We start from the raw sequence: 26,952 nt of genomic DNA, 5'->3' as shown, positions 1-26,952 counted from the left end.
ATATATGCTTTTCCTCCGATAACACTTCAGGCGAGACTCCCCTAAAGAATCAAGGCAGAAGGCATTCTGGTCATTCTAGAGGCCCCAGACTAGCCTCGCTGGTCTTGGTATGCAGATCTAGTACGGCTGGTCACCGATGTCCCTTGGAGACTCCCTCTCAGAGAAGATCTTTTAGCTCAAGGGCCGATCTTCCATCCTGCTTTAGTCGTTTGGCTTTAATGGTTCGGCTATTAACCGGTTGCCGACTGCGCACAGTATATTTACTGCGGCAGTCGGCCCCGGCCAGGCAGAGTGACGTAGGTCTACGTCGCTCGCCTGTCACTCCTTCTAGAGCCAATAGCGGGCGGGCGCGCGCCCGCTGAGGCGCGCGCCCGCCTCGGCTCGTTCACGGAGGAGTGCGGGAGTGTGACTGGCGGACCCGATGTCCGCCAGTCACACTACGATCGCCGGTACAGCGGGAGAAAGACAGAGCGGCTTATGTAAACAAGCCGCCTGTCAGTTCTCCCTGTGTAAAAGTGAAGATCAGACAGTTCTACTATGTAGAACTGTTGATCTTTGTTTTTACACTAGTAGACCTGTCCCTGCACAGTTAGAATCACGCCCCTAGGACACACTTAACCCCTCCCTGTCCAATACTGTTAACCCCTTCCCTGACAGTGTCATTTTTGCAGTAACAGTGCATATATATAGCACTGATTACTGCAGTAATGTCACTGGTACCCCCAAAAGTGTCAAAAATGTCAGTCAAGGGTCCGATCTGTCCGCCGCAATGTCGCAGTACCGCAAAAAAAATCGCAGATCGCCGCCATTACTCGTTAAAAAAAAAAAACACCAAAAATGACAAATCTTTCCCTTTGTTAGTAAACGCGATAACTTTTGCGCAAACCAATCAAAATACGCTTTTTGCGTTTTTTTTTTTTTTTTTTTTTTTTTTTTTTTTCACCAAACATAGGTAGCGTAAAACAAATTGGCCGAAAATTTTAAAAAATTTTGATTTTTACATTTTTTTTTTTTTGGGGGGGAATTTTATATAAAAAAAAAAGTGAAAAATATTGTTGTTTTTGCAAAAATTACGCTCTTTTTTTGTTTATAGCGCGTGATCAAAAAATCGCACAGGTGATCAAATACCACCAAAAGAAAGCTCTGTTTGTGGGGAAAAAAAGGACGTGAAATTCGTTTAGGTACAGCGTCGCACGACCGCGCAATTGTCCGTTAAAGTTACGCAGTAAAAAATCGCAAAAAAACCCCTGGTCTTTTAGCAGGAAAATCCTCCGGTGGTAAAGTGGTTAAAAGCCAGGTGCTGAAGGATAGAGGGGTGTCTGAATCAGTGATTCCTATGCTGCTAAAAGCGAGAAAAATCTACTTCTAGGAAGATTTATCGAGTATGGAGGGCGTACATTGCTTCGGTTGAGCCCCCCCCTTTCGGTGACTCGTGTCTTGGAGGTGTAGATTAGCGTTTGGCCTTGGGAACCATCAAAAGGCCAGATTTTGGCCCTGGTGGTGGTGTTTTTTTTTTTTTTTTTTTTTTTTTTTTTTGCCTGTTGGCCACAAATTCCTTGGTTCACACCTTTGTTCAGGGGGTCCGCCACCTGGCTCTCAGGTGAGGTTTCCATTGCCTCCGTGGGACCTCAATTTGGTGCTATCGGTTCTTCAGGAATCGCGTTTTGAAATTTTTTATTGTGAGCTTCCTCTGCTTACTTTGTCACAGAAGGTAGCCTTCTTGGTGGCTATTAATTCTGCATGCAGGGTGATGGGAGTTTGCTTCGTTGTGTTGTCATTCACCTTACCTGGTGGTTCACGGAGACGGTGGTGCTTCATCCCTGCCGGTCGTTATTTTCTAAGGCCGTCTCTGGTTTCCATTGAAATTAAGATATGTTGTTGCCTTCCTTGTGCCCTAAGCACCCTAAAGAGATTGCCCAAACCACATCCAAAGAATGTAAGGCAATCGGGGTACCTGGCGGCGACTGAGCCGTTCCGAAAATCAGTTTCCCTGTTTGCACGGATGGATACTCGTAAGGGGCTGGCCGGGTCTGCTGCGACCATTTTCCAGATGGATCAGGCAGATGGTGGGTCAGGCGCTTAGTGCCTCTTGGGCCTTTTGCCATCAGGTGTCAGTGGTGCAGGTTTGCAAGGCGGCCACCTGGTCATCCGTGCACACTTTCGCAACATTTTATAAGGTGGATGTGTTGGCATCTGCAGATGCAGCCTTTTGGCCTCAAGGTTTTGCAAGCCACTGTTGGAAAGGATTAGTCCTCTTTGAGGGTATATTTTTGTCAGGTGAGCTCCAGTTGGTTCCTGGTTGAGCTCTTGTTGTTTTCCCTGGTTGGCTAGGTTTATTGCTGTGTTCTTCCCACTCCTCATGTTAACACTGCTTTTGAGACGTCCCAAGGGTCAAGAGGACATGGAGCTGTGTCCATGTCCATCAATGAACGAGAGGGAACTGGATTTTTGTCTTACCGTAAAAATCCTTTTCTCTGATATTCATTGACGGACACAGCACCCACCCCTCCTATTGAGTTGGGTTATGTTCTGACACTGCTTGTTACAAAACTGAAGACCTTAAAGTGGGAGTATAACCCCCCCTGTGACTGCCCTATGGGCGTAGTCTAACTTTTTTCCGCCTAGTGTCCTACTCCTGTAGGGGGCAGCATAAACCCAAAGGTCAAGATATGGAGCGGTTTCTGTCAACCAACATCAGAGAAAAGTATTTTACGGTAAGGCAAAAATCCCTTGTGGGGTGTTTTTTAGTATTGCCAAAACTGGCCTGGTCATTAAGGGGGGTAAAACCTTCCGGTCCAGAAGTGGTTAAAGGTGTTGTAAAGGCAGGTTTTTTTATTTTTTTTAATGTTTCTATGCGTTGTGATAAAAAGCCTTCTGTGTGAAGCAGCCTCCCCAGCAACCCCTAATACTTGTGCCTCATTACTATCCAGCGATGTCTACGAGTCCCTCGGCTGTCCGAGACAATCAAAGCCAATCATGAGAGAGGGGGCAGGGCCGAACAGCAGCTCAATGTCTGAATGGACACATGGAACTGCAGCTCAGCTCGGCTGCCCTTGTAGCACGCTGCTTGCTGTGGGGGCACTCGATAGGAGGGAGGGGCTAGGAGCAGCAATGAGGGACCCGAGATGAGCAGGATCCAGGCTTCCCTGTGAAAAATCAACTCTACAGAGGCGGCAAGTATAACATGTTTGATTTTTATTTTTTAAGTAACTACAATCACTTTGACCGGATGATTTTCCTGCTTAATGACCAGGCCACTTTTTTCAACTTGGCACTGCGAGACTTTAACTGACAATTGCATAGTCATGCAATGCTGTACCCAAACGAAATTGATGTCCTTTTTTCCCACAAACAGAGCTTTCTTTTGGTGGTATTTGATCACCTCTGCGCTTTTTATTTTTTACAATATTAATAAAAGAACGAAAATTTTGCGACAAAATTGACATTTTCTACTTTGACGGTTAAATATCTAATATATACAATTTTTGTCATATATTTAGGCCAAAATGTATTAAGCTACATGTCTTTGACAAAGAAATTCTCAATGAGCGTATTTTTAACCACTTTAAGACCAGAAGATTTTACCCCCTTCCTGACCAGGCCATATTTTGTGATTCGGCACTGCGTTACTTTAACAGACAATTGCGTGGTCATGCGATGCTGTACCCAAATTAAATTTTGTATTCCCCCCCCCCCCACAAATAGAGCTTTCTTTTGGTGGTATTGATCACCTGTGCGATAATTTTTGAAAAAAAAATAACTATTTTTCACATTCTTGATGTATAGCATTACCCCAAAAAAATGTACAAATCAAAATTAACATTTTAGGCCAATTTGTTTTCTGCTACATATTTTTGGTAAAAAAAATTTTGCTTGGTTTGTGCAAAAGTTACTAACTATGGGAAAGATTTGTAATTTTTTTTTTTTTTTTTTTTTTTTTTTTTTTTGTGGGACTGTGACATTGCAGTGGACAGATCGGACCCCTAACTGACATTTTTGACACTTTTGGGGGGACCAGTGACCTTACTATCGTAATCGGTGCTAAAAATATGCACTGTTACTGTAATGACACTGGCAGGGAAGGGGTTAACACTGTTGGTGATCAAGGGGTTAAATGTGTGCCTCATGCTTACTGATGTGTGTGGGGGGAGGGGGTTGTGTGACAGACACAGATCGCAGGTTCAGCTATGCTGAATCCTGTGATCTGTCCCTGCCTGTCAGAGAAGGTCCGCCCGCTTTGTTTACACATGCGGGCAGATTTTCTCACTCTTTCCCCGACAATCGGGGACGAGAGACGGTAATCGCCGTGTCTCTCCTCCACTGGCCCGACTCCGCTGTGTCTAAACACAGCGGGAGCGAGACAGCAAGAAATCCAGCGACATAGGTCTACGTCGCCAGACCCAGGGCTGCCACCTTGCTGCAGTAGCAGCAACGTGAGCGGTCTTAAAGTGGTAAAAAGTGAGGGGCTGGCAGCGAGGCAATGGTTTAGGCTTGCAAACCCTTGAATTATCATTCAATATTCTTTACAGAATATTTTACTTTTGGAAGATTGTATTTACTGTTCTATATCTCCTTTTTAGTAATGGGAATAGCTTTTCATTAATTTTTTTTTTTTTTAGGTGACAAAGTGTGCCAAAGCTGCAGAATTGGATAATGAAACTAGGCGCAGAATCTTTGATGCAGTTGGTTTCTCTTTCCCAAACCGGCTTCTTTACTCAAAATCTGCACCCGATGGGTGTCCTATGTACTTGTTTCGAAGTCTTGGCTTGACCTTGTTTGCCTGTTTCTGCAGTGAGCCCTCTCTAGCCAGTCATCCTCAGGTTCTTAATAAAATTCCAATTCTCAATGAAACTGTAAGTGCAGTAAGCCAGCAAGAAAACAAGGTTGAGCCTTCCATGGTAGAGGATGCCTATCAGTGCTTGATGGGTATATTGGCTGCTCCTGGAGGGATCAAACATTTGGTATCTGGTGGCACTGTATCTTCTTTATGTCAAGCTTATTTGAATCACAATCATGGTTGGAAAAAGGCTCTTAGCATTCTAACCACTTTACTCACCTCTATGCCGGACAAATCCTGGAAGAAAAGTGGAAAAGAACTTCAACTCCTGTTAATTAAGCTAAGTGAAGAATTTAATAAAGAGGAAGACAGTCGTAAGTTCCACCTAGCGGAGATTCTTCCTATGTTCCTACCTCCTTCACCCGTTTTGACTGAGACTTCTTGGGGTAAAGACTGCTTAAAATATATTTGTATGGGTTTATTTAAAGTCCTTAGAAATAAGCTTATTGCTTCCCAGAGAGACCCGGCATTAAAGCTCGGAGCTTTCCTTTCTCATGTTTATGGTTCATCTTGGATTTTGACTGAAGGAAACGAGAAGGGAAAATTTTTCTGTTTACTGGTAAACTTGGCTTGTGTTGAGGTTAGGATGGCACTGGAGGATCCTAATCCACTCAGTTCTGGGCAAGCTGTTGTTTCAGCTTGTTTTTCCTTGGTTGAGATGGGCATTCAGGAGTGTGCTAAAGAAGAAACGGTACATTCCATGCTAAAAAAGGACCAGAAGTTGCAGCTCCTTCAAGTTATACAAGAGGCTTGTGGAGCAGTGATGTACTTCTTACAGCAGGTATTTTTGTAGTAATAATTTTGCATAACCTTTAAAGAACTGCAGATTTCCTGTCATTCCTAATACTTTGGGCAAGTTTGGCTAAAACATTCTTATTATGCCAGCAGTGTGACATTGGGTTCGATGTAAAATGATTTAGTAACATTTGCTACACAAGTTTGGTTTTCTTCATGGAAGAGTACATGAATGTTCCCCCTCTGCTGCTGGAAATGGGAGTGTCATTTGCATGGAACCTTTGCCCATGTACTGCCTTGTATTTTTATTTCAGGGAATACAAGCTTCTCTGGTTGGCTGAGGTGAAGATCATGTCACCTGCCTGGCTCTCCACCTCAGACAATCGTGTGTTCATGCACCAATACCATCTATATACTTGTGGTGTGTGTAGTCTCTCAAACAGAGTGCCAGGGCATACTGGAAGAACTAAGTATTGCCAAGTGTGTGCTGTGCGCTCTGCCTCCCCCCCTACTGTGTAGTACCTGCAATGTCACTGAAGGTAAAGTACTGCGATTTAAAAAAAAAAAAAAAAAAAAAGCTTTGTGCGTCTGTGAATGCATCTTATTTTTGATCATTTCCTCTTTACCTGTACAATCACAACTGCTTATTTAGGGCTTGTTCATAACATCAAGGACTGTTGTAGCCATACACATTGAATATTCATACGAAAAATATGTTGTACGTTCACTGAATGTCGTTTTAAAATGTATCTGGCTTTTCACATTCTGTTTTTAAAATTAATGTAATTTTCTGAACAAAAACCACATACTGTCTGAAAATTCCTTTGACCAATAAGATTTTTTTTTTATATTCTGCCCCATCAAATTTTTCCCGTCACTGTGGTTGAAAAACTAACGTCGATTTGACCCCACTAAATATTAGAAAAGCGAACAAATGTTCTTAAAATAAAAATGTATTTAGTTCATTGACAAACACAGCTCCTGTTCTTAACCATAGAGTTATACTGTCCCCTACTGGAGTAGGACACTAGGCCGAGTCTGGCTATGCCTATGGGTAGTGCCAGGGGATATACTCCCTCTCTCTGCTATAGGTGGTACTTTTTTTTTTTTTTTTTTTTTTTCTCATGCCTAGTCAGGAATAAGGACCTAGTTTCTTTGCTGGGATCTCTGGTCCTGGCAATTTTTGTTTGTTTGTTTGTTTGTTTGTTTGTTTCCCCCTGTGAACTACTGCCGGACTGGGCGAGGGGGTGGATAATCTAGATCCAGTGGTCACCCCAGTCTGGCCAGCACGTGCAGACCTCAGCTCCACACTAGGTTGGCCGCGACAGAGCCCCACCGGAACAGGGGCCGGCCTGCGAGTTAAACGCCTCATGAGGTCGCATACGACCGGGTCTCAGGGCTCCTCTTGGCCGACAGCCCCCCCACCCATTTAAATGGCGAGGAGTTCTGTCCGGAGCGGTGCCCGCCTGGTTCCTGGTATGGTGAGTAGCTGTGTTCCACCCCCCCTCTTGAGGGTTTTGGGATGGTCATGGGCCCCTCCTTGGGATGTTCGGATTTCTGGACAGGCATCCCCCTTCATCTGTTCCCCCACCCCCCTTACTTATGCTGGGGCTGTGTGGGTGTTCTGGACCACCTCCTGGGGTGGGGTGTTGCGCGACCAAACAATCTATGATGGTGGGGTTGTACCTTGTGGGGGCTCCTGCCAGGGCCCCCTGTCCTGCCTGGGCATGTCCTTGAGGCCTAGGGATCCCTCCTGAGAGCCTGGTGGTGCCGCCATTTGTTGTAGCCTGTCCGCCATTTGTTGTAGCCTGTCTGCTCAATGCATAACAGCCATGTTTTATGTAGTCCGGTGGCCATTTTGCAGTAGTTTGCCATTGAATATAGTGGCAGGCCATGACTGAGGAGCCCGGTGGGTGGTGATTTTGGCTATGGGAACCCCTCCTCATCCCCTGGTGCAGAGTCCTGGATCTCTGGCTGCGGGTGCCTGTTTCAGCAGGGTGGGAAGTCTGATGGGATCCTCTCCCTCTGTGCTGGGAATTGCTTGGTGCTTTGTGCCTGGCTACCAGGTGGAGCTGCCAGCACGGTGGGGGTTGCCTCTTTTTGCAGTGTGTTACACTTTTTGTGGGGTCCCCCTGGTGACTAATGGAGTCTTTGGAGCACCCCCCCCCCCTCTCTGAGGCTGCGGGGCCCCTGAACTCTGAGGGAGTTCGGCTGGATTCTGAACCTTAAGAAGTCTGCTCTGGTTCCGTCCACAAAGCTGGACTATATGGGTCAGACTCTGGCCTTAGCCAGAGTGCTCCTTCCTCCTGGACAAGCTCCAGAAATTGCAATTGGTGTCCTGCTGTCCAGCAGATGGTATACCCTCCAGACCTGCATGTGGATGATGGGCCTGATGGTGTCTACCTTCGAGGCCGTTCCATTTGCACAGTTCCATACGAGGTCCCTGCAAAGGGAGATTCTGGCTAAATGGAACAAGACTCTGCAGTCTCTGGACAATCAGACCCAGCTAAGCCAGGGATCAAAGGAGTCCCTGATATGGTGGCTTCGTTCTCCAGCGCTTCAGCTGGGCAAATCCTTCCTCCCCTTGTATTGGACAGTGGTCACCACGGATGCCAGCCTGTCCGGCTGGGGAGGCGTCCTCAGCAAAAATTCTGCTAAGGGACTCTTGACACTGGCAGAGTCAAGACTACAGATCCATGTCTTGGAACTCCGAGCAATCACTGTACCATTGGACGGATCGTCTTCCGGGATGTCCAGTGCACATTCAATCGGACAATGCCATGGCCGTAGCTTATGTCAATTCACGGGGGGGGGCGCACAAGAAGAGTCCTGGCAGCTCTGGAGGTAGCCGGCATTCTAAGGTGGGCAGAACAGTTAGTTCCAGTCCTCTCCACCATACACATTCCTGAGGTGTTAAACTGGCAGGTGAATTACCTGTCGGTGGGCGTTGGATCAAGGGGAGTGGTACCTTCACCTGGAGGTGTTTAATCAGTTTTCTCTTGGGTGGGGCGCTCCCGAGGTGGATCTTTTGGTGTCTTAGCTAAACAGAAAGGTTCAGAGGTTTGTGGCTGGCTCTGTCACGGGATCCCCTGGTGGACGCCACAGACACGCTGTTAAAAGCTAGGCAATCTACTTCTATGAGCTACCATTGTACGTGGAAGTCGTACATTGCATGGTGTGATTCTTTTGGGGTTCATCCTCGCTCTCTTGGTGGCTCGGATCTTGACCTTCCTTCAACCGGGGTTGAGCAAAAACTGGCCTTGAGTACAATCAAGAGTCAGGGGTCGGCCTTAGCGGCCTTCTTTCAAAGGCCTTGGCCACACACTCCCTGGTGCCTATTTTTTTCTTCAGGGAGTTAGGCACTTGGGCCCTCCAGTGCAGTCTCCAGTCTCAGATCTCAAGGGGGCAATTTGGTGCACTCAATCCTTCAGAAGCCTCCTTTTGTGAATCTGTGGGAGATTCACTGCTTGCGCTGTCCCAGAAGGTGGCCTTGGTGGCTATCACTTCTGCATGCAGGGTGTTGGAATTGGCGGCGTTATCCTGTCATTCACCTATACTTGATGGTTTTGTCCCTGTCAGTCGTTGCTTCCAAAGGTTGTCTCTGATTTTCATTTTAATGAAGACAGTGTGTTGCCTTCCCTGTGCCCCAGGCCAAAACATCCTGAAGGAAATTGCTTTGCTGCCTTGGATGTGGTCCCGGCAATTGGGGTGAATCTGGCAGCTAAGGAGTCTTGTAGGAAGTCTGACTCGCTATTTGTGCTCACAAATGGGCCTCGGAAAGGTTTGTCCGCTTCTATTTTCAGATGGATCAGACAGACGGATATTCAGGTCTTTTTCCATCAAGGATCAGGTTCCTCCTTTCCCTGTCAAAGCGCACTCTACTTGGGCACGCAGTGCCTCCTGGGCCTTCCGTTATCGGGTGTCGGTGATGTAGGTTTGTAAGTTGGCCACCTGGTCATCGGTGCACACTTAAAAGTTCTATAAAGTGGATGTGTTGGCATCTGCGAATGCTTCCTTTTGGCTGTATAAGGTTTTACAGGCTGCTGTTTAGAGGACCTGTTCCTCTTTGAGGGTGTATTTTTCAGATGAGCTCCAGTTGTTTTGGTTGAGCTCCTGTTTACCTGGTTGGCTATAGTTATCCTGCTTTGGGACATCCCAATGGTTAAGAATATCAGCTGTGTTGTCAATGAACATCAGAAAAATGCCTTTTACGGTAAGTCAAAAATCCCCTTTTTTTTTTGTTTGTTATTGAAGAGAGAATTTTTTTTATTGAAGAGAATTTATTTTTTATATCTAAATCTGATATATTTTCCAAATTCAACTTTGAATGGTGTATATACTGTATTAGAGATTTTGCTCGCTAAACATATTTGTTTACATATTAATCTACATGCTGTGGTAAATCTAAAGTTTTTAAAAGGCAATTTATTCTAACTAAATACACCACACTTTATTTTTTTTATTTTTTTTTTTTTTTTTTTTTAGGTTATAATCTGATTAATCGGTTAGCCGAATAATGAAAATAATCATTCGTTGCAGCCCTACTGACTTCTATCAGATTAAAAAAGTAATACAGTTGACACTTCATTTTTAAGCCTCATGTTTTTTTTTTTTGGCTCTTTAGGTTGGATGGGAGAAACATGAGGATCCATTCGTGCTGGCTTCTGTAAGACTACTTGGAGCATGGCTGGCAGAGGAAACATACTGTCTTAAGGAAGAGGTCATTCAGCTTCTTCCTTTCCTCATACGTTATATGAGGACTTTGTTTCATCGGGGTCTTACTTGTAGAGCTCAACCTAAGGAAGTGTCTCAGGTGGCATTACTGCCCAGCAACTGGGGAGCGGTATGGCCAGGAGATGCCATAAGGTATAGTGTGTGTGTGTGTGTGTGTGTGTATGCACACTGCAGGGGTCTTCAAACTATGGCCCTCCAGTTGTTCACGAACTACAATTCCCATCATGCCTAGTAATGTCTGTGAATGTGAGTTTTACAATGCCTCATGGGACGTGTAGTTCTGTAACAGCTGGAGGGCAATAGTTTGAAAACCCCTAGTGTACAGTCTCATTTACTTTTTTAATTAGAAATTTGTATCCAGTATGTGTCGAATAATTGCAACCAGAGGTTACAAATTCTAAAACCTAATTTTATTTTTGTAAAGCCCCCATACATACGATCTAAAAATCTGACGGATCGTTTGTGGTGTGTGTTGTGTTTTTTCATGCCAGTCTCCTATCGAAGATTGCGAGTTTACCAAAGTTACGCAATTTCTTGTACGACAGAATAAAACATCTGAAGTGATGTTGTGTGTGTGTGTGTGTGTGTGTGTGTGTGTGTGTATGTATTATATTTTCTCAAGTCGTCTTCCAGGACAGCCCATGAGACCTAGGGCTCCTCCTACCAGGACAGGAAATGCATTCCAATCAAATAAAAGGCGTTGCCCTAGTCCTCACCTTCAGTATTAGTGTTTCCTCCGGACAGGGGGTAACATGTTCCTGGAACTGAAGCTCCTGGTCTCATGGAACTGTCTAAAAAGACTGGGATTGAAAGAATGCATATTCTCCTTGCCCAAGTGCAGTACCCTTACTTGTTGCAATAGGGGCTGACCGCTTTGTCTCCTGTATCTCCTGGTCCACAGGGCCATGACCGTGGATGTCATCAGTGGATCGCAGGGGGGAGTCTTCTTCGGTTCGTGGCGGTGTCCTTGGAGCAGCACAGGCTGTGTACCCGTGACGCTGCCGATTCAGCAGGGAAACCTGTAAGTTTGAATTTGGTGCCACGAGCGGAGAGGGCGGAACTCCTGCATTGCACTCTGGCCCTGGGAAGCGGCACAGGTCACTTTTGGCCCAGTGACGCACATCCGCAGGCGCCTGAAACAGTAGTTCTGATTTCCTAAGGCGCGAACAGGAGATATCTGGGCCGCTGGTGTAAGATGAAAACCCAGCACAGGCTGCGGACCACCAGACGGAGCAGGATGGATTGCGGCATCCACTCAGGCGGTAGGGGCAGGCTCTGGCACCGGCACCTCCCATGTAAGCGAAGGGAATTCTCCCTTCCAGCATATACCTGTGGTGGTCTTTTCCCCCTTCCCTTCTCTTGTAAGTTAAATCGGGTCGGTAGAAGGGGGCAATATTTCCTTACCCTGTACACACTGTGTGGGAGGGTGAATTTGGGAGTCATAACTAATTATGTGTTTATTGGTATAGACCAAGGCTCAGGACAAGGTCCAAAGATGCAGCCCCCCAAAAAGCCTAGTCCCGCAAACTGCACATTTCGAAGTTCCACATGGAGCAAAAGCGTGCCGCACATGTACCTGATAATCTTGTTAAAGACTCTATTGTATCCACCCAAAAGAATGTTGACCTTTTAGTTGGGTCCCTACATCTGTGTCTAAACCAACACAGAGAGTGTATGGTGACGACACAAGGGAAGAATCGGAGTCCCCTCATTTCTTAGTTAGTGTCTGGGCAGGGGAGGAACCCAGGGAAAGGAGTCCCTTGAAGGTTCCAGATTCAATATTATCCCTTAAAGATGTGGATTAATTGCTTAAAGCAGTATACAATCCATAAGAAAAATGCTAGAGTTTTTTTCCCTGTACACAACTCCTTGCTAGAACAACTCAGGGTGTGTGTGTGTGATTACCAATCACTGGCAATCAATCAGCTCCTTGCTAAAATACAACCAAGCTGCCATTGGAAAAATCCTGACAGATGGAGGAGGATGAGTGCTGATTACACTAAATCTCCCCCACCACCCTGAACAGACGATTCGGGGTGTGTGTGTGATTTGCCAATCACTTAGCAGTAGATTTTTTTTTGGCGGGATCTTATGTATACACCGCTCCTTGCTAAAATACAATCAAGCTAGAATGGGAAAATCCTGAAAGGAAACCATTTTTCTCTAAATTTTAAAAGGGTTTTCCTTTGACAGCAAAGAACTATGGAATAAAATTCCAACATAGATTGTCAGTGAAGTTTATCCTTGCCTGTTCCTCCTTATGGAAAAACAGAAATGATGAATGGAGGAGGATGAGTGCGGATTACACCGATCTCCCCCCACCACCCTGAACAGACGTGTGTGTGTGTGTGTTCCTGTTACCAATCACTGGCAATCAATCTCTTAGCAGTGAGTTTTTTTGGCTGATTCATCCGCTGACAGCCAGAACCTCAGCTTCGGCAGGAGAAGTTTCTGGCTCAGGTCATGGTCTGGTGACTGTATTTCCAAACTATGCCTCTGGTCTTCCCCTTTACAGGTGACCATCTCTTCAGGCCCCGGGCTGACGGAAGCTCTGGAAAGTACTACTGACAAAGGAAATTCCATAAAAGAAAAAAATCCCCATATACAAGTTCTTTCAGGGCAGGGGCAAACGGCAAGGACCATGTGAGGTTCAGGCTGTGTCCAAGAAACACTGGACTGACAAAGGTAGGGGGAGCATCCTGTTTAACCCTCCTCAGCACCCTGCCAAACCTCAATGACTCCTTTCACAAAGTGGGCGGAAGATTAAGGGCCTTCCTCCCACAGTGGAAGAAAATTAAATCAAGAGAGGATATTAATTACCAGTCTGCCAAAGGATCCAGCCAAAGCAGCTGCTCTAAGTCTCCAGATTGGAGACTTGGTAGATCAGAAGGTTTTGATACCTGTTCCAAAGGAGGAACAGGGAAAAGGGTTTTATTCCCACATTTTTGTGATAAGAAAACCCTCAGGGCGTTATCGACTGATTTTAAACCTACGAAAATTAAATCTCTCGATTAAGATACAAGCATTTTCGCAAGGAAACAATTCCATAAGAAGCTTGCTGTATCCAAAATGTTTCATGGCAACACTGGACTTAAAGAATGCCTACTTTCACATCCCCATTCACCTGGCTTATCAGACATTCCTAAGACTGGCAGTGAAGTTGGGACCAGAGGTCAGACACTATCCATTTCGGGCACTGCCCTTCGGATTATCCTCAGCCCCCCTGTATCTTCACCAAGGTCCTGGGGGAAGCTTTAACTCCATTGAGACTGAAGTCCATCATGATCGTCCCCTACCTGGACGATCTCCTGGTAGTGGCGGATTCAGATCACAAACTAAAGGAGGACCTCCATATAGTTCAGGAGTTGCTTGGATCACTGGGATGGATGATCAACAAACAGAAATCTTGCCTGACCTCTCTGAGTGCCTTATCTCGGATACGAGATCTCCTCTCTGGATCAAAGGATTTTTCTCCCAGAACTTAGTTTTAAAAATGTTTCACATGGTAGCTTCTTTACAGACCAGCCAGTGGGTCTCACTCAGGGACATAACAAGAGTCATAGGCCTCGTGACTTACTGTTTCCCAGCTGTCCCTTGGGCAAGGTACCAGCAGCGTCCCCCCTCCAATGGTTCCTGTTAAAGAACTGGGACAGACTTCCAGATTCCTTGGAACTGAAGGTGAGAATTCCCACCAGGGTAAAAAGAACCCTATGGTGGTGGAGATCACCTTCACCTTACAAAGGGACAAAACTGGGTTGTTCAAATATCTCAGAGAATAACCACAGACACAAGCTCTTCCGGATGGGGGGCCCACCTCCAGAACCAGTTGGCTCAGGGAGAATGGTCCCAACAGGAAGCTCAAACCTCGTCAAATCAGAAAAAGCTCATGGCAGTACAAAAAGCTTTAGAGGTTTTTCAGATGAACATAAAGGGGAGTCATCTGCAGATTCAATCCGACAATATAGCTACAGTGGCGTACTTCAACAAGCAGGGAGGTACACGGGAGTCAAGGGTTACAGAGCATAGCCCAGAAAATTTTCCCCTGGGCCAAGCTGAACCTTGCATCTATTTCAGCTATTCATCTGAAGGGGGGGGGGGGGGGCTCAGACTGTCTTAGCAGACCACCTCAGCCGCCACCTGGTGTTGGGACAATTTGTCCCTCAATCCCAAGGACTTTGCAGATATTGCAGCCAAATGGGGCCTTCCGGAAGTGGACCTTTTTGCAGCCCAGGCAAACAAACAGCAAAACAAAGGTGTTTTTTTTTTTTTTTTTTTCCCCTGAGTCAATGGGATCAGTCCCTGGGGGTCGACGCCTTTGCGAACCCCTGGTCTTTCAATCTCTGCTATACCTTCCCTCCAGTCAGGCTAATATCGGAGGTCCTCTGGAAATTCTTCCAAGATCTGATTCTGATAGCTCCCTTTTGGCCCAAAAGGCCATGGTTTTCATGTCTACAGGCCCTAACCTCCAATAATCTTGCCCTGGAGACAAGACCTGTTGATTCAGGGTTCGGTGACCCATCCACACATCAAATCCTTGAACCTAACAGCTTGGTAGCTGAAGAGCAGATACAAAGTTCCCAGGGATTCTCAGACCAAGTGATTAAGACCTTGATCAATTGTGGAAAATCTGTCACGAGAGCTATAAACTCCGAAGTATGGAGAAAGTTTCACTCTTGGATGGCTGAAAATCACAGGCCATCTCCACATGTACCATCTATTTTGGAATTTTTCCAAGAGGGCATCAATAAGGGCCTCTCCCTTAGTACCTTGAAAGTGCAGGCTGCTGCCATTAGCATTTTTCTTCGGTTCGGGAAAATACCATTATAACTAGATTCTTCAAGGCAATTGCCCGGGCTAAGCCTCCAGTGGTCAGAACATGCCCAACTTGGAACCTATCTCTGGTCCTTCAAGCTTTAGTAACGGTCCCTTTTCGAACCCTTGAAGAACTTAACAGAAAGACTACTCACTTTATTTTTAGTGGCAGTGACGTCCGCTCGAAGAGTTAGTGAACTGCAGGCCCTCTCAATTAGGGAGCCCTTTCTTATGATTTTGGAAGACAGAATAGTGTTAAAAACCGATCCAGGGTTTTTACCTAAGGTATCTACTTCCTTCCATAGAGCACAGGATATTGTACTACCTATCTTTTTTGTAGCTCTCCAAATAATGAAAAAGAGAAGAATTTTAGTTTTTTGGATGTCAGAAGAACTCTTCTGACCTACCTGGAGGTGACCAAAACCTTTAGGCAGTGTGATACCCTATTTGTGCTTTTCTCTGGTACACATAGGGGTGAAAGCTTCAAAAGCCACCATAGCTAGGTGGATAAAACAGACTATTACAGAAGCCTATATAGCAAAGAATGTGGTTCCACCATGTATCAACGCACATTCAACAAGGGCCTTGTCCACGTCTTGGGCCGAAAGGGCTGGTGCCTCACCAGAGCAGATCTGTAAGGCAGCTACCTGGTCTAACTTTTTGACCTTTGTTAGACCTTATCGCCTGGACCTCCTCTCTTCTCAGGAACAGGCATTTGGTCGAAAGGTGCTCCAGGCAGTAGTCCCTCCCTAGACTGGTAAGTTTCTGGCTCATCGTCTCATGGAAAAAGCAAGAGTATATCAGCGCAAGCATAAAGAGAAAAACCAAGCAGCTGAACACCAAGGTAAAAATACAACACCTCAATAATTAGAAAAACACACAGTGCAGCGCTACTACGATCAAGGGTATAATAAAAAAAGATGTATAAAAACATATTAAATGTTTTTATACATCCTTCTTTTTTTTTTTTTTTTTTATCATTGTCTCATCGGCTGTCCTGGAAGACGACTTGAGAAAAGCTGAGTTAGACTTACCGGTAACTCTTCTTCGAATAGTCTTCCAGGACAGCTGGTGTTGTCTTGTATTATGTATAATGTAATGTTCTATATATGTGTGTTTTTACAGGATGCCCTACGGTTCTCAAGAATACTGACGGTGAGGACTAGGGCGACGCCTTTTATTTGATTGGAATGTGTTTCCTGTCCTGGTAGTCCTAGGTCTCATGGGCTGTCCTGGAAGACTATTAGAAAAGGAGTTACCGGTAAGTCTAACAGCTTTTCGAAACGACAACTGTACTGATTAAACAAAAAACCTGACCTGGTATCGTATGAAAGCTATTTGTGCTTGTCATATCGGTTCAACTGTTATCAGCTCTGTACTAAGGATCTGATTATTATACGATCGCTTCAAAAGCGGTGAATTTTAGACTGTGTGTACAGGCCTTAAGGGTAGCTAAATTGACATGTCACCTTAGACCCATTTTTGTATTGCTTCATTCTGGTCATTTAACTATGCTAGCATTGCAACCTTTTTAAGTATTGCGGGTGTAGCACGGGGGTGTTTGTGTGTTGTTGTTGTGTGTTTTTATTCCCCCACAATCCGGCCTGTTGGGGAGATTCACTCCCTATACCATAGCCACACAGGAAGTGAGGCAACCCCTGCAAACTAACCACTTGCTGCCAAATCACGTACCTGTAGGTCATTTTAGCTTCAAATGGTTGGACCGGAGTGATGCCTGAAGCTTTGATCTGTCTCGGATATAGTAACCTGGAAGCGACAGCATGACAGTTTCCGCTTTACTGGAATCTTAAAGGCGGCAGTTTTTGAAAATCGAGAGTATTCAAAAACACAGATCTTGGCCTCCTAATTTTTTTTTTTTTTTTATTATTTTCTTTTTTTTTTTTTTTTTTATGTGCAAAGGAGGGATTTGGGTTCTTAGAGTAAAGTGTGGTGTGAAAAGATTTTTACATGCAAACAGTGCGAGAAAATGCTTGGTCTTTAACTGGTTAAGGGAATTCCTTGAGACCCCCCCCCCCCCCTCCCCAAGTTACCAGTCTGTCCCCAATGGAAGATTTCCCCTCTATTCCTTTTCTGGGGTCAACCCAAAATTTTGTATTTTCTTGTACTTTAACTTTTAATAATGATAAACAACTTTTAATAATGATAAACAGGACAAATCAAGGATGAATCTTTAATGGGGGTGCAGACAGCAAAAAAGACAGGCATTCCACTCCAATATAATCTAATATACAGTAGAAGTATATACAAGCCACTTTGGATTTTTTTTTTTTTTTTTTTAAGACTCTAGCGTGCTTGCTTGTTTGTTTCTTTTTTTTTTTCTTATTACATGACCGAGAATGCTCAAGTAGGGACAATGAAGGCAGTTCTATCTATTTAATGGCCTTTTTGAGAGAGGTCAAAGTAAAGGTTAAGCTAAGAATTTTTTTTTTTTTTTTTTTTTTTATTATAGCAGACGTGTATGATTGATTGATTGTTTTGGCTGTTTTGTACCACTGTAATTGGCAAAATATTTTTTTTCTGATCTTCCTAAATATCCTATTTGCTTTTTTGATTTAATTGCCAGGTTTCTGCTTCCTGCTATGTGCCATCTAAGTGCAGAAGAAGCACCACGAAGGATACTGATCTCCGAAGGGGTCCCTGCATTGCTCTGTGACTATTACGAACAGCAATGGGAGGTGTTCTCCAAGGATGATCTGTCAGCTGAAGTAAAAAGAGAGGCAGAACTAAGTATGCAAAGCTGCTGTGGTGTCTTCCTTAACCTAGTGGTGACTGAGCCAACACTTGTTGGGTACGTTTTTTGGCATGCTTTATTTTTATTATTTATTACATACGGTGTGTGGGGTTTTTTTTTTTTTTTTAATTTATGGCGTGCCGTTCTGCAATGTCGCCTTGTTTTACTGATATCGGTTTATGAAGGTCAATAATCCTGTAGCAGAGTTAATTGCGGTATTTCCAGTGATAAAAGCTAAATGAAAATGACCCCAAACTTTCGTCAATTGACCAACTATGACAAAAATCAATTCCCATTTTCGTCGAGTGAAAATGTGAAAAGAGTGACATTTACTCATGTGAACTTCAGGTTTCCTCACTCGCAGGCTCTACAGGCAGGGCTCCATTTTTCCCTCCCAGCAAGTAAGGTTGCAACTATAGCATGCTTAGTGGGGCTTTGCACTGTGCAGCATTACAGGCCTCATGGCGACCGTCAAACTGCTGTGTGCATTTGCCTCCTCAGAGCACTGTGTGCATTACAGGCTGCCTCCAGACCACTGTGTGCATTGTTTACAGGCCTCCTCAGACCACCATCCAGAGCAGGGGAAGGGAACCTATGGCTCGCGAGCCAGACGTGGCTCTTTTAATGGCTGTATCTGGCTCGCAGACAAATCTTTAATAAAGGGCGGCGTGTTTGGACGTGAGCCGTGCTGGACGTGTAGTCCCAGAGCTCCGCCAAACCAAAATGGCAGTTTAGTCCAAAGACTGACTAAAACTAAATGGACATTTTATGCCAAGATTTAACACTGTCTTGTAGTTTAAACTGAAATAATTCTAAAAGGAGGCATGCGAGAAAAGGTTCTGGTGCTACTGGTTGCCTTTATCCAATGTTTACATTTTGCACTTTGTCTTCAAATTTTCCACTTTTCTTTTCAGTTGCACTCATTTTTAAGCATTCTTTCTGTAGCAAGTGTCCAAAACTATATAAGGCAATGATAAATACTGTAGCCTAACTCAAGGTTAAAAAAAAAAAAAAAAAAAACTGGAGGGTGACTGATCCCCAAAAGTTGTGTAGTTTTACCCTATTGTGTACAGTATCTCTGTATTATGGTATAAAACCACCTGGATGAAACCATGTTCTTCCAGTGAAGCTAGATGTTTTTTAACATAGTTGCACTTGATGTGGCAAGGATAAATGCTCTATTGGGAATAAGCAAGTCTTTGCTAATGTGAGAAATTTACCTAAAATGCAGCATGTTGGCAAAATGTTTTCTGGAATTATTTATAAGCAGTTTTGATTATGTTTAAAGTGATACAAAATGCACACTGTTTAACTTTGCATTATCCTTTTTTTTTTTTTTTTCATCCCCCCTCCCCATCACGGCCAAACCGCTTAAAGTGGTAAAGGCAGAAGGTGTTTTTTAATCTGAGTGCATTCAGATAAACCTGTGCAGCACTCCACCTAATACATACCTGAGGTCCATCTAGATCCAGCAATGTTGCATGTTGCACAAGAGACTTGGCTGTCCAGGACCCCCCTCATTGGCGGAGGCAGCAGCACCATTGGCTGCTGTCAGTGACCCAATGAGGAGAGAGGGGTGGGGCTGGGCTGCAGCTGTGTCTGAATGGACACCGCTTCGGTACTGAACAGGGGGAAGGGGCCAGGAGCACCGAAGAGGGACCCAAGAAGAGGATCTGGGCTGCTTTGTACAAAACCACTGCACAGAGCAGGTAAGTATAACATGTTTTTTGTAATGGGGGGGGCGGGGTGAGACTTAAGTATAACTTTTTTTAAAGCGAAAATAAATTTTTTATTTATTTTTTTTCATTTACAAACCAGTTTTACTTACCTGCTCTGTGCAGTGGTTTTGCACAGAACAGCTCAGATCCTTCTCTTCTCTTAGGTCCCTCGCTGACTCTCCAGGCCCCTCCCTCCTGCCCAGTGCCCCCACAGCAAGCTGCTTGCAATGGGGGCAGCCGGGCCGCTGCTCTGTCCATCAGACATGGAGCTGCGACGCAGCCCCGCCCCCGCTTTACTCATTGGTTCACTAACTTTGACAGTGGCGGGAGCCATTGGTGCCCCGCTGCTGTCTTAGCCAATGAGAAGGGGAGATAGCTGGACAGCCGAGACTCTCGTGCAGCATCGCTGGATCGGGAGGGGGCTAAGGTAAGTATGAGAGGGGCTGCTGCACACCGCTTTATCATAATGCATGAAGATAAAAAAAACTTTTTTGACTTTAGAACCAATTTAAGAGATCTAGTGACCTCATTTAGTGATGTAAATGCTTAAAGCAGTAGTAAAATCTCTTAATAAAATTAATGTTCCCCCCCCCCCTGCAGATTTGTCATAATGTACTATTATGCATCGCATACTAGTTACATTATGAGAGACTTGCCTACGAACAGAGCCCTCCAGGGCTGGGCTGTCGCTGCTCTCCCTGGTCCCCGTTCTTCCATGTTAACCCAGTCTTTCTTCTGGGTTCCAAATCTTCGGTAGCTTGAATGGCTGGGGTGATGTCGCGCATGCGTGGCTCTGATCGCATTACTATTAACAAGGAGGGGGGGGGGGGGCAAATTATGACAGACCTATAGGGCCTTTATAGTCAGTATAGTAATTTTATAGTTGGAACCGTCAGATCCTCCATTCCAGCTTTAAGCACAATAGCAGTGGCTCTGACAGTTTTGTATCCGGACATTGTAAACACTATCTTCCTGTCGTACTGACTGGGCTGATAAGGGCCCATGTTTCGGCTGTCCTGAGTGCAAGTGTTCTGTGAACTTTTGCATGTTGTTGGCAGGCTCTCAACCCAGGGGAAAGCATTTAAACCATGCTGTTTGGAAAAAAAAAAAAAAAAACATGTTTGTCTTGGAATCTCTGCTGGTTGTTGAGTCCTGTAACTGTAATCAGTCCAAACTATATTACTGGAAAGCAGGAGATTTTAGGTTGAGGTTTGCATGTTTTATACTGATAAGAAAATTTACAATGCTTTCCCCCAGGGAGGAGGTGGAGCAGAGTGGACAGGGTAGTTTTTGGGTCCCTAATTTCACTGGGAATCAGATGAAATTTTAATCCATGGGTGGCTCTGGAAGCGCCAAAAATCGATTTTAAAAGTAGACTGAGCCAGGAGGAAAATTACTGACCATACAGTGAGTGCATCCTATCAGATGTAATCACTAGTTTGGGAATTTAGGCAGCTGTGAATGGGCATTCCTCTATCCATACTACAAGTACATAATAGACAAACCAAAAATGCCCAACTCTGAACACTTTTAAAGCAGTTAACACAGCAACTGGTTCAATTTTTTTCATTTGAGGAAAATATGGCAGTAGCCTTTTTTTTATTTTTGGTGTGTCCTATATTTGTATTGTATTTTTGTTTTTTACTTTTCCTTCTCTTGCACTAGCCAGGAAAACTGCTTTGTGATATTGTTGAAACTTCTGGTGCAGTCTCTTCCTGCCCTATTAGTAAATGGAGGACACATGACTTTGGCAGCAAATTTTTCTACTTTGGGACTGATGATGAGCAGGTTATTGGCTGAAACTCCAGGTATGTTCATTTTACTAATGCATGCTTCACTTGTTCTCTAATGCAGTTTTGTCATGCCCAATAAAAGTACTGTATTTTGGCATGTTTTGTGGGCTTGCAGACAAGTGCATGCCATGAAATTAAATGGGGAAACGTATCAAGAATGTGGACCAACTTTGTTTTTAACCACTTGGCGACTGCCTGTCCAACGTACTGCAGGCGAGCGGTCGCTGTATGCAAAGCTACATACCCGTAGGTAGCTGCCCACGTTTGGGTTTAGGGTCTATAAAGACATGGAGCGAGTGAGCCCTGACTTCAACCCGATGGAACCCCTTTGGGATGGATTAGAGCAGAGACACTGAGCCAGGCCTTCTTGTCCACATCAGCGCCTGGCCTCATAAATGTGCTTCTGGAAGAATGGTCAAACCTTCCCATAGACACTCCTAAACCTTGTGGACAGCCTTCCCAGAAGAGTTGAAGTGGTTATAGCTCAAGATTGAACAGAACAGGCTAAGACTGGGATACGCACATGCGTGTAAAGGAAGGCGTCCCAATACTTTTGGTGTGTGTGTATATATATATATATATATATATATATATATATATATATATATATATATATATATGTATGTGTGTGTGTGTGTGTGTGTGTGTGTGTATGTGTATATATATATATATATATATATATATATATATATATATATATATATATATATATATATATATATATATATATATATATATATATATTCTCTTTTAAAGATCTAGATTGTGAGCATAATTCTATCCGGAAACATGCTTGTAATCCAAAGCACTCTTATATGAAAGCAAATTTTCCCATAAGAAATAATGGAAACTCAGATGATTCATTCCACAACTCCTTTAGTTTTGAAGTCCATATAAAAAGGAATATAGCAATGTGATAGGTTGTGTAGCCATAAAATGTCCATCCACAAATGGCAGCTTCTACAAGGGGAATAGAATTAAAATCCAGCAGGCGCTACAGAGTATAAAAAAGAGGAGAGGCACCTCTAAGTGTAGCAATATGGTTACATTTAATGAAGGTACAATGTTTAGCAACTAACATGGTTGATTAGAAGAGGCACATCTAAGTATGCAGGCATCAGGGGTAAATGTCGACATCAACCATTGTCCCTGCGAAGAGTCTGCAGTGGTGACTGGGAAGACTACCCTGCAGTAGAGCGTTTTGAAAGCGAGTCTTAAAGCGCTCGTGGAGCGCAGTGTGGAAGGGATGATGTTGATGGTGGTGCATAGTATGGTCTTGTATGGCCAGCTTTACCCCAGTTGCCTAATGTTGTACTTTTTTTTTTTTTTTTTTTTTTTTTTTATTCAATGTAACCATATTGCTACACTTAGTCACCTCTTCTGTTTTTTTTTACTCAGCTGTGACATGATGCTGCTTGTTTATCAAGTCAAAATTGTATAAAAAGTTTGCTTGTCTTGCAATAGACTCTCAAACCAAGTTACTCTAAATCCAAGGTTTTACTGTGTATGTGTACATACCATGCAATTTGGGGGGAAAAAACAATGTATTGACTGCCTAACTTCTTTTGAACAGTGACAGCCACCTACTGATCAAAGTTAGGCTGGTCCCTGCTGAACTGGCTGAATTTTGGTTAGCCTTTGGCCTGCTTTAATCTAAGCCCATGACAGACAGTCTCCTTCAGGCTGAGTGATTCCTGTGCAGGTTCCTGGATTGCATCTGACTTGCAGGCAGTTCACACTGCTCTCTACATTGACACCCACAGCTGTGTTTCACAGAACGCAGTGCAAACTGTGCAATCAGACGGGAATCAGATTGCATGGGTCTGAACATCCAGTGCGAACCAAAAATGGGTCATGCACCATTTTGGTCCGAATGCAGTTTCAGCCATACAAATTGGCTGAATTTGCCTCGCAGGGCAGTGCGGTGCGAACTGTATGCAATGTCTGGCATCACAGTAGTGTCAACCCAACCTCAGGCTTTTAGCAAAGAATAGGTTGCATTTAGCAAGCAATGGCAAATACAATACATTACAATAGTTGATCACATTCAATTGCACTTGTTTTTTTAATGGTAAAAACATTTTATTGGCTTTACGAAGCCAATTCCTCAGTTCTAATGTGTCAGGAAGCTACCCCAGCATTTATAGGTAGCAGACACTTTAATCCAATCATGTTGGAATGTGTAGATATTGATTGTCTAAAAAACCAGTATGGTGGATTTTTTCCACCACTATCACAGCTACTGTTCTTGGAGTTTGCATCTACACATTCCATGGTAAGCTGATTTTTGAACTCTTTTTTTGGCTGTTTTACAGGAAAATGTTTTGGTTAGTGTTTTGTCATCTATAGCTCAGTAGACCTTTTGAGAGGAAATGGGATCATGACACAACACAGTAAATAGGCAAAGGAATCACTTGAAGCGCTTGTTACCCCCAACACTTATGTTTCTGATGATGACACATTTACCACAGCGCTGTCCCTTTTTAAGGGCATGAATGTTAATCTTGGACTACTAGCTTTTGTTTTGTTTTGTGGTTTGTTTTTTTTTTTTTTCTTTCTAATAAATGCATGTGATAAGGATGTGTATGGCAGTAATACGGTTATTGATAGCATAAGGACAGCGCTGTGAGTAGTGATTTACACTTTGTATTCCTGGTATGTCTGCTATTCCATGTACTTGTATGAGAAAGTATCCTGTTCTTTGTATTGCTTTGTGTGAAATCCCTGGCATTGCTGCTAGTCCCCCCTACTTTTCCTATTAAAAACTGACCACACCAACCAGGAGAACACATTGTGGTCAGGTCTCTAGCTATACTGGGAACGCAGTGTACTCTCCAATGATCAGACTTGTCCTGACACCCCCCCCCCCCCCCACTGCACAGCCATTCGCTGGCAAGATTTTCTTAGTTCTAAGGTTTCCTTAGTCTGGTTTTATATTTTAGTTTAGTGTTTAGTGAGTTTACATTTGTTAAAAAAAAAAAAAAAAATCTAATAAAAGAAAATAAGCTTAACATGTATTTTTCCTCTTAGCTTTACAGGAGGACACTTCTAGAAGTTTCTTCAAGACAGCCATTAAGTTCTTAAGCCATTCTCACGTTGCATCCAAAGACTCTGACACAGGAAAACATCACTTCATGCTTCGTGAGGAGTATTCCGATTCTTGGGCAGATATATCTGAATTGTGGTTCCTTGGAGTACAAGCATTCTCTGCCTGCCTCCCTTTGTTGCCTTGGTTGTCTCCATTAGTACTGGAGTCTGGCTGGTTGGACAGTGTACTCTCTCTCTTGGGCCAGGTTTCACCAGAGTCTGTTGATTTAGAAATAGTGTCTGTGCTGCAGGCCCTTTTCACGGCGCTGGCTCAGAGCAATGTGTCTTGCAGAGAACTCATCCTACAGAAGGGAGGGGTGGAGTTGGCCAATTTATATGGCATGGCTGCTCTGGAACAATGCTTGTCTGAGATACAGTGAAAAGAAAAATCCTTATGCTGCTGTAGTATCTTTTTTCTTGTAATTCATGATCTCTAGCTATTGGAATTATAAAATTTCAGGCTCATGTTTACCGTGTCCGGGTCAAAGCAGTTTCCTGAGACAAGAAGTAATGGTAAATTTGCATAAGGGGCACAGACAGAAATTAAAAGCCTACCGGATTCTAGCCTCCCCCCTACATCACTGGAGAAAAGCATTTTCTTGAAGTCCACGTGTAAATGTCCCTTTATTTAAAAAAAAAAAAAAAAAAAAAAAAAAGTTTAGGTAAAGCTGGCCCACAAAAATGTTTTACTGCACTAACAGGTGTCTACTGGCTGCTCTGTTGTAACTTTATGTAATGTCGGTTACATACAGTTTACAGTGCTGTGTTCCTGCAATGGGACAGGAGACATCCCACTCCTGGAACAAAATATGCTGAGCACTGCTCAGCCATCACGGAAAGTTTTTTGTATTAAGGGTATGAATACGAAGATTTTTCTGATTGGCAGAGGTGGAGATCATGGTGTCTGTCTGCCATTCCTTCTCAGCCAATCAGGGGAAGTTTTGTATTTCTTAATGGAATACAAAGATTCCCATAAATGGCTGAGCTGCAGGAGTGGTATGGGAAGTCCCTTGTCACTCTTCTAGCACACAGCACTGTATATTGTATGTAGCTGAGGTTACATACTGTTTAATATAGTGCACCTGTTAGTGTAGTAAATAGCTGACTTAGGCTAGCTTTGGGTCTCCTGTAAGGGGTAGTATAACCCAAGAGCTACAGACTTGCTCTGTCCCTCAATGGACTCCAAGAAAAGCGTTTTCCGATGAGTACAAAAATCGTATTTTTACCTGTTGCTGCTAAAATGTTGCCAGCAGAACAAAGTGAGTGTAATCTCTTCACAGAGCCCTGGATAGCATTAATCACTGATGGTGATTCTAACCTATACCCACTCAATTGAGAACTAAGAAAAATCGCTTTAGCTAGACACTTTTAAGAATAATTTTATAGCGTGTTCATTTAGACAACCTTTTCACAGTAGTATAGGAATCAGAATTGCAGAGAAGGTAACTGCAGTTCAGCCTGTAAGCCCAGCAGGGACAGTGATATAGGTGAACAGACTTAAGAGATTTGGCACTCCCTATTCTCTTAATATGACCCAGTGCAAAGTGATTTGCCTGTGTCTGTGTTGACCTTTTTGGCTCAAAACATTTGATATTCACTAACTTCTAGGGAGCTGACATCTAAATGTGTAATTGTGCAATGTTTTTTGATTAAAAAAAAAAAAAAACTGCATAAAGGCTTCTAGAAGGAGGGTTAGGACTTGGTAAGTAATGTTAGCTGGTTACTGTTATATTATGGTCCCCTTAAGCCTCTTTATGCATCTAACTCTTAAATATTCACTCCACTTTCATAGCAAAAAAAAATATATAGCATATTCAATTGCAACAGTCCTATTGTAAATGGTTTTTAAAAATAACCTTTCCTTTTCAATCTGCAGTACTGTAATCTGAAAATGCAATGTGGCTACCTGGAGGTGTTCTGTACACAGATGATGTACAGAATACCCTGCTTGTTTGATATGCTTACTGATTTTTCCAGAGGTCTGCACGAAGTCAGATTTTAGTCATCCCCTGCTACGTCATTTTTGGTGAGATTTGGCAAAAGGGAAATCTCATCTTAAAGGATGCAGACCCTGCTTTTTTTCTCATTAGAACCTTGCAGGTGCAGTAACTGATTTAGGATTTCACCCACATTCACTTTGTACATACAATCCGCTATTTCTTCAGAATAACAAGGTATGAATCTACTACACAATTTGTTAAAAATCCTTTCAATGTACATAACTCAGAGGGGACTTTTTTTTTTTTTTTTTTTTTTTTTTTTTTTTTTTTTTTTTTTTTTGGGGGGGGGGGGGGGGGGTTTCCTTCAACAAATGTAGTTACTCTTATTTACTGTAATTGAAGTGTATTTTTGTATATATAAAGAATAAACCTGAGAAATGTATAATACCCCTTGAACAGCCATTACTGCCTGGACTAATGTTTGGCCATATTGGTACATCACTTTTGTAATATTTTTCTTTGTTTTGTTTTTTTCTTATTGTTT

The 26,952-nt window shown here is 43.5% G+C and overlaps 1 protein-coding gene across 1 annotated transcript in view; it reads left to right on the top strand.

The window, feature by feature from the left end:
• NCDN (neurochondrin) overlaps positions 1-24,922 on the top strand; it is a 30,137-nt gene extending 5,215 nt beyond the window's left edge. Inside the window, exons 2-6 of the mRNA XM_082244491.1 lie at positions 4,620-5,618; positions 10,197-10,438; positions 17,703-17,927; positions 21,254-21,396; positions 24,412-24,922. Of these exons, the coding sequence (XP_082100617.1) occupies positions 4,620-5,618; positions 10,197-10,438; positions 17,703-17,927; positions 21,254-21,396; positions 24,412-24,848 (2,046 nt within the window). The 3' untranslated portion in view covers positions 24,849-24,922. The remainder of the gene's footprint in view (positions 1-4,619; positions 5,619-10,196; positions 10,439-17,702; positions 17,928-21,253; positions 21,397-24,411) is intronic.
• The last annotated feature ends 2,030 nt before the right edge of the window (positions 24,923-26,952 follow it).

This window comes from Pelophylax lessonae (genome assembly GCF_965119305.1).
Source record: "Pelophylax lessonae genome assembly, chromosome: 2".
Taxonomy (NCBI): Eukaryota; Metazoa; Chordata; class Amphibia; order Anura; family Ranidae; genus Pelophylax; species Pelophylax lessonae.
Note: the sequence above shows the minus strand (reverse complement) of the source record. Positions and strands in the feature narration are given on the sequence as shown.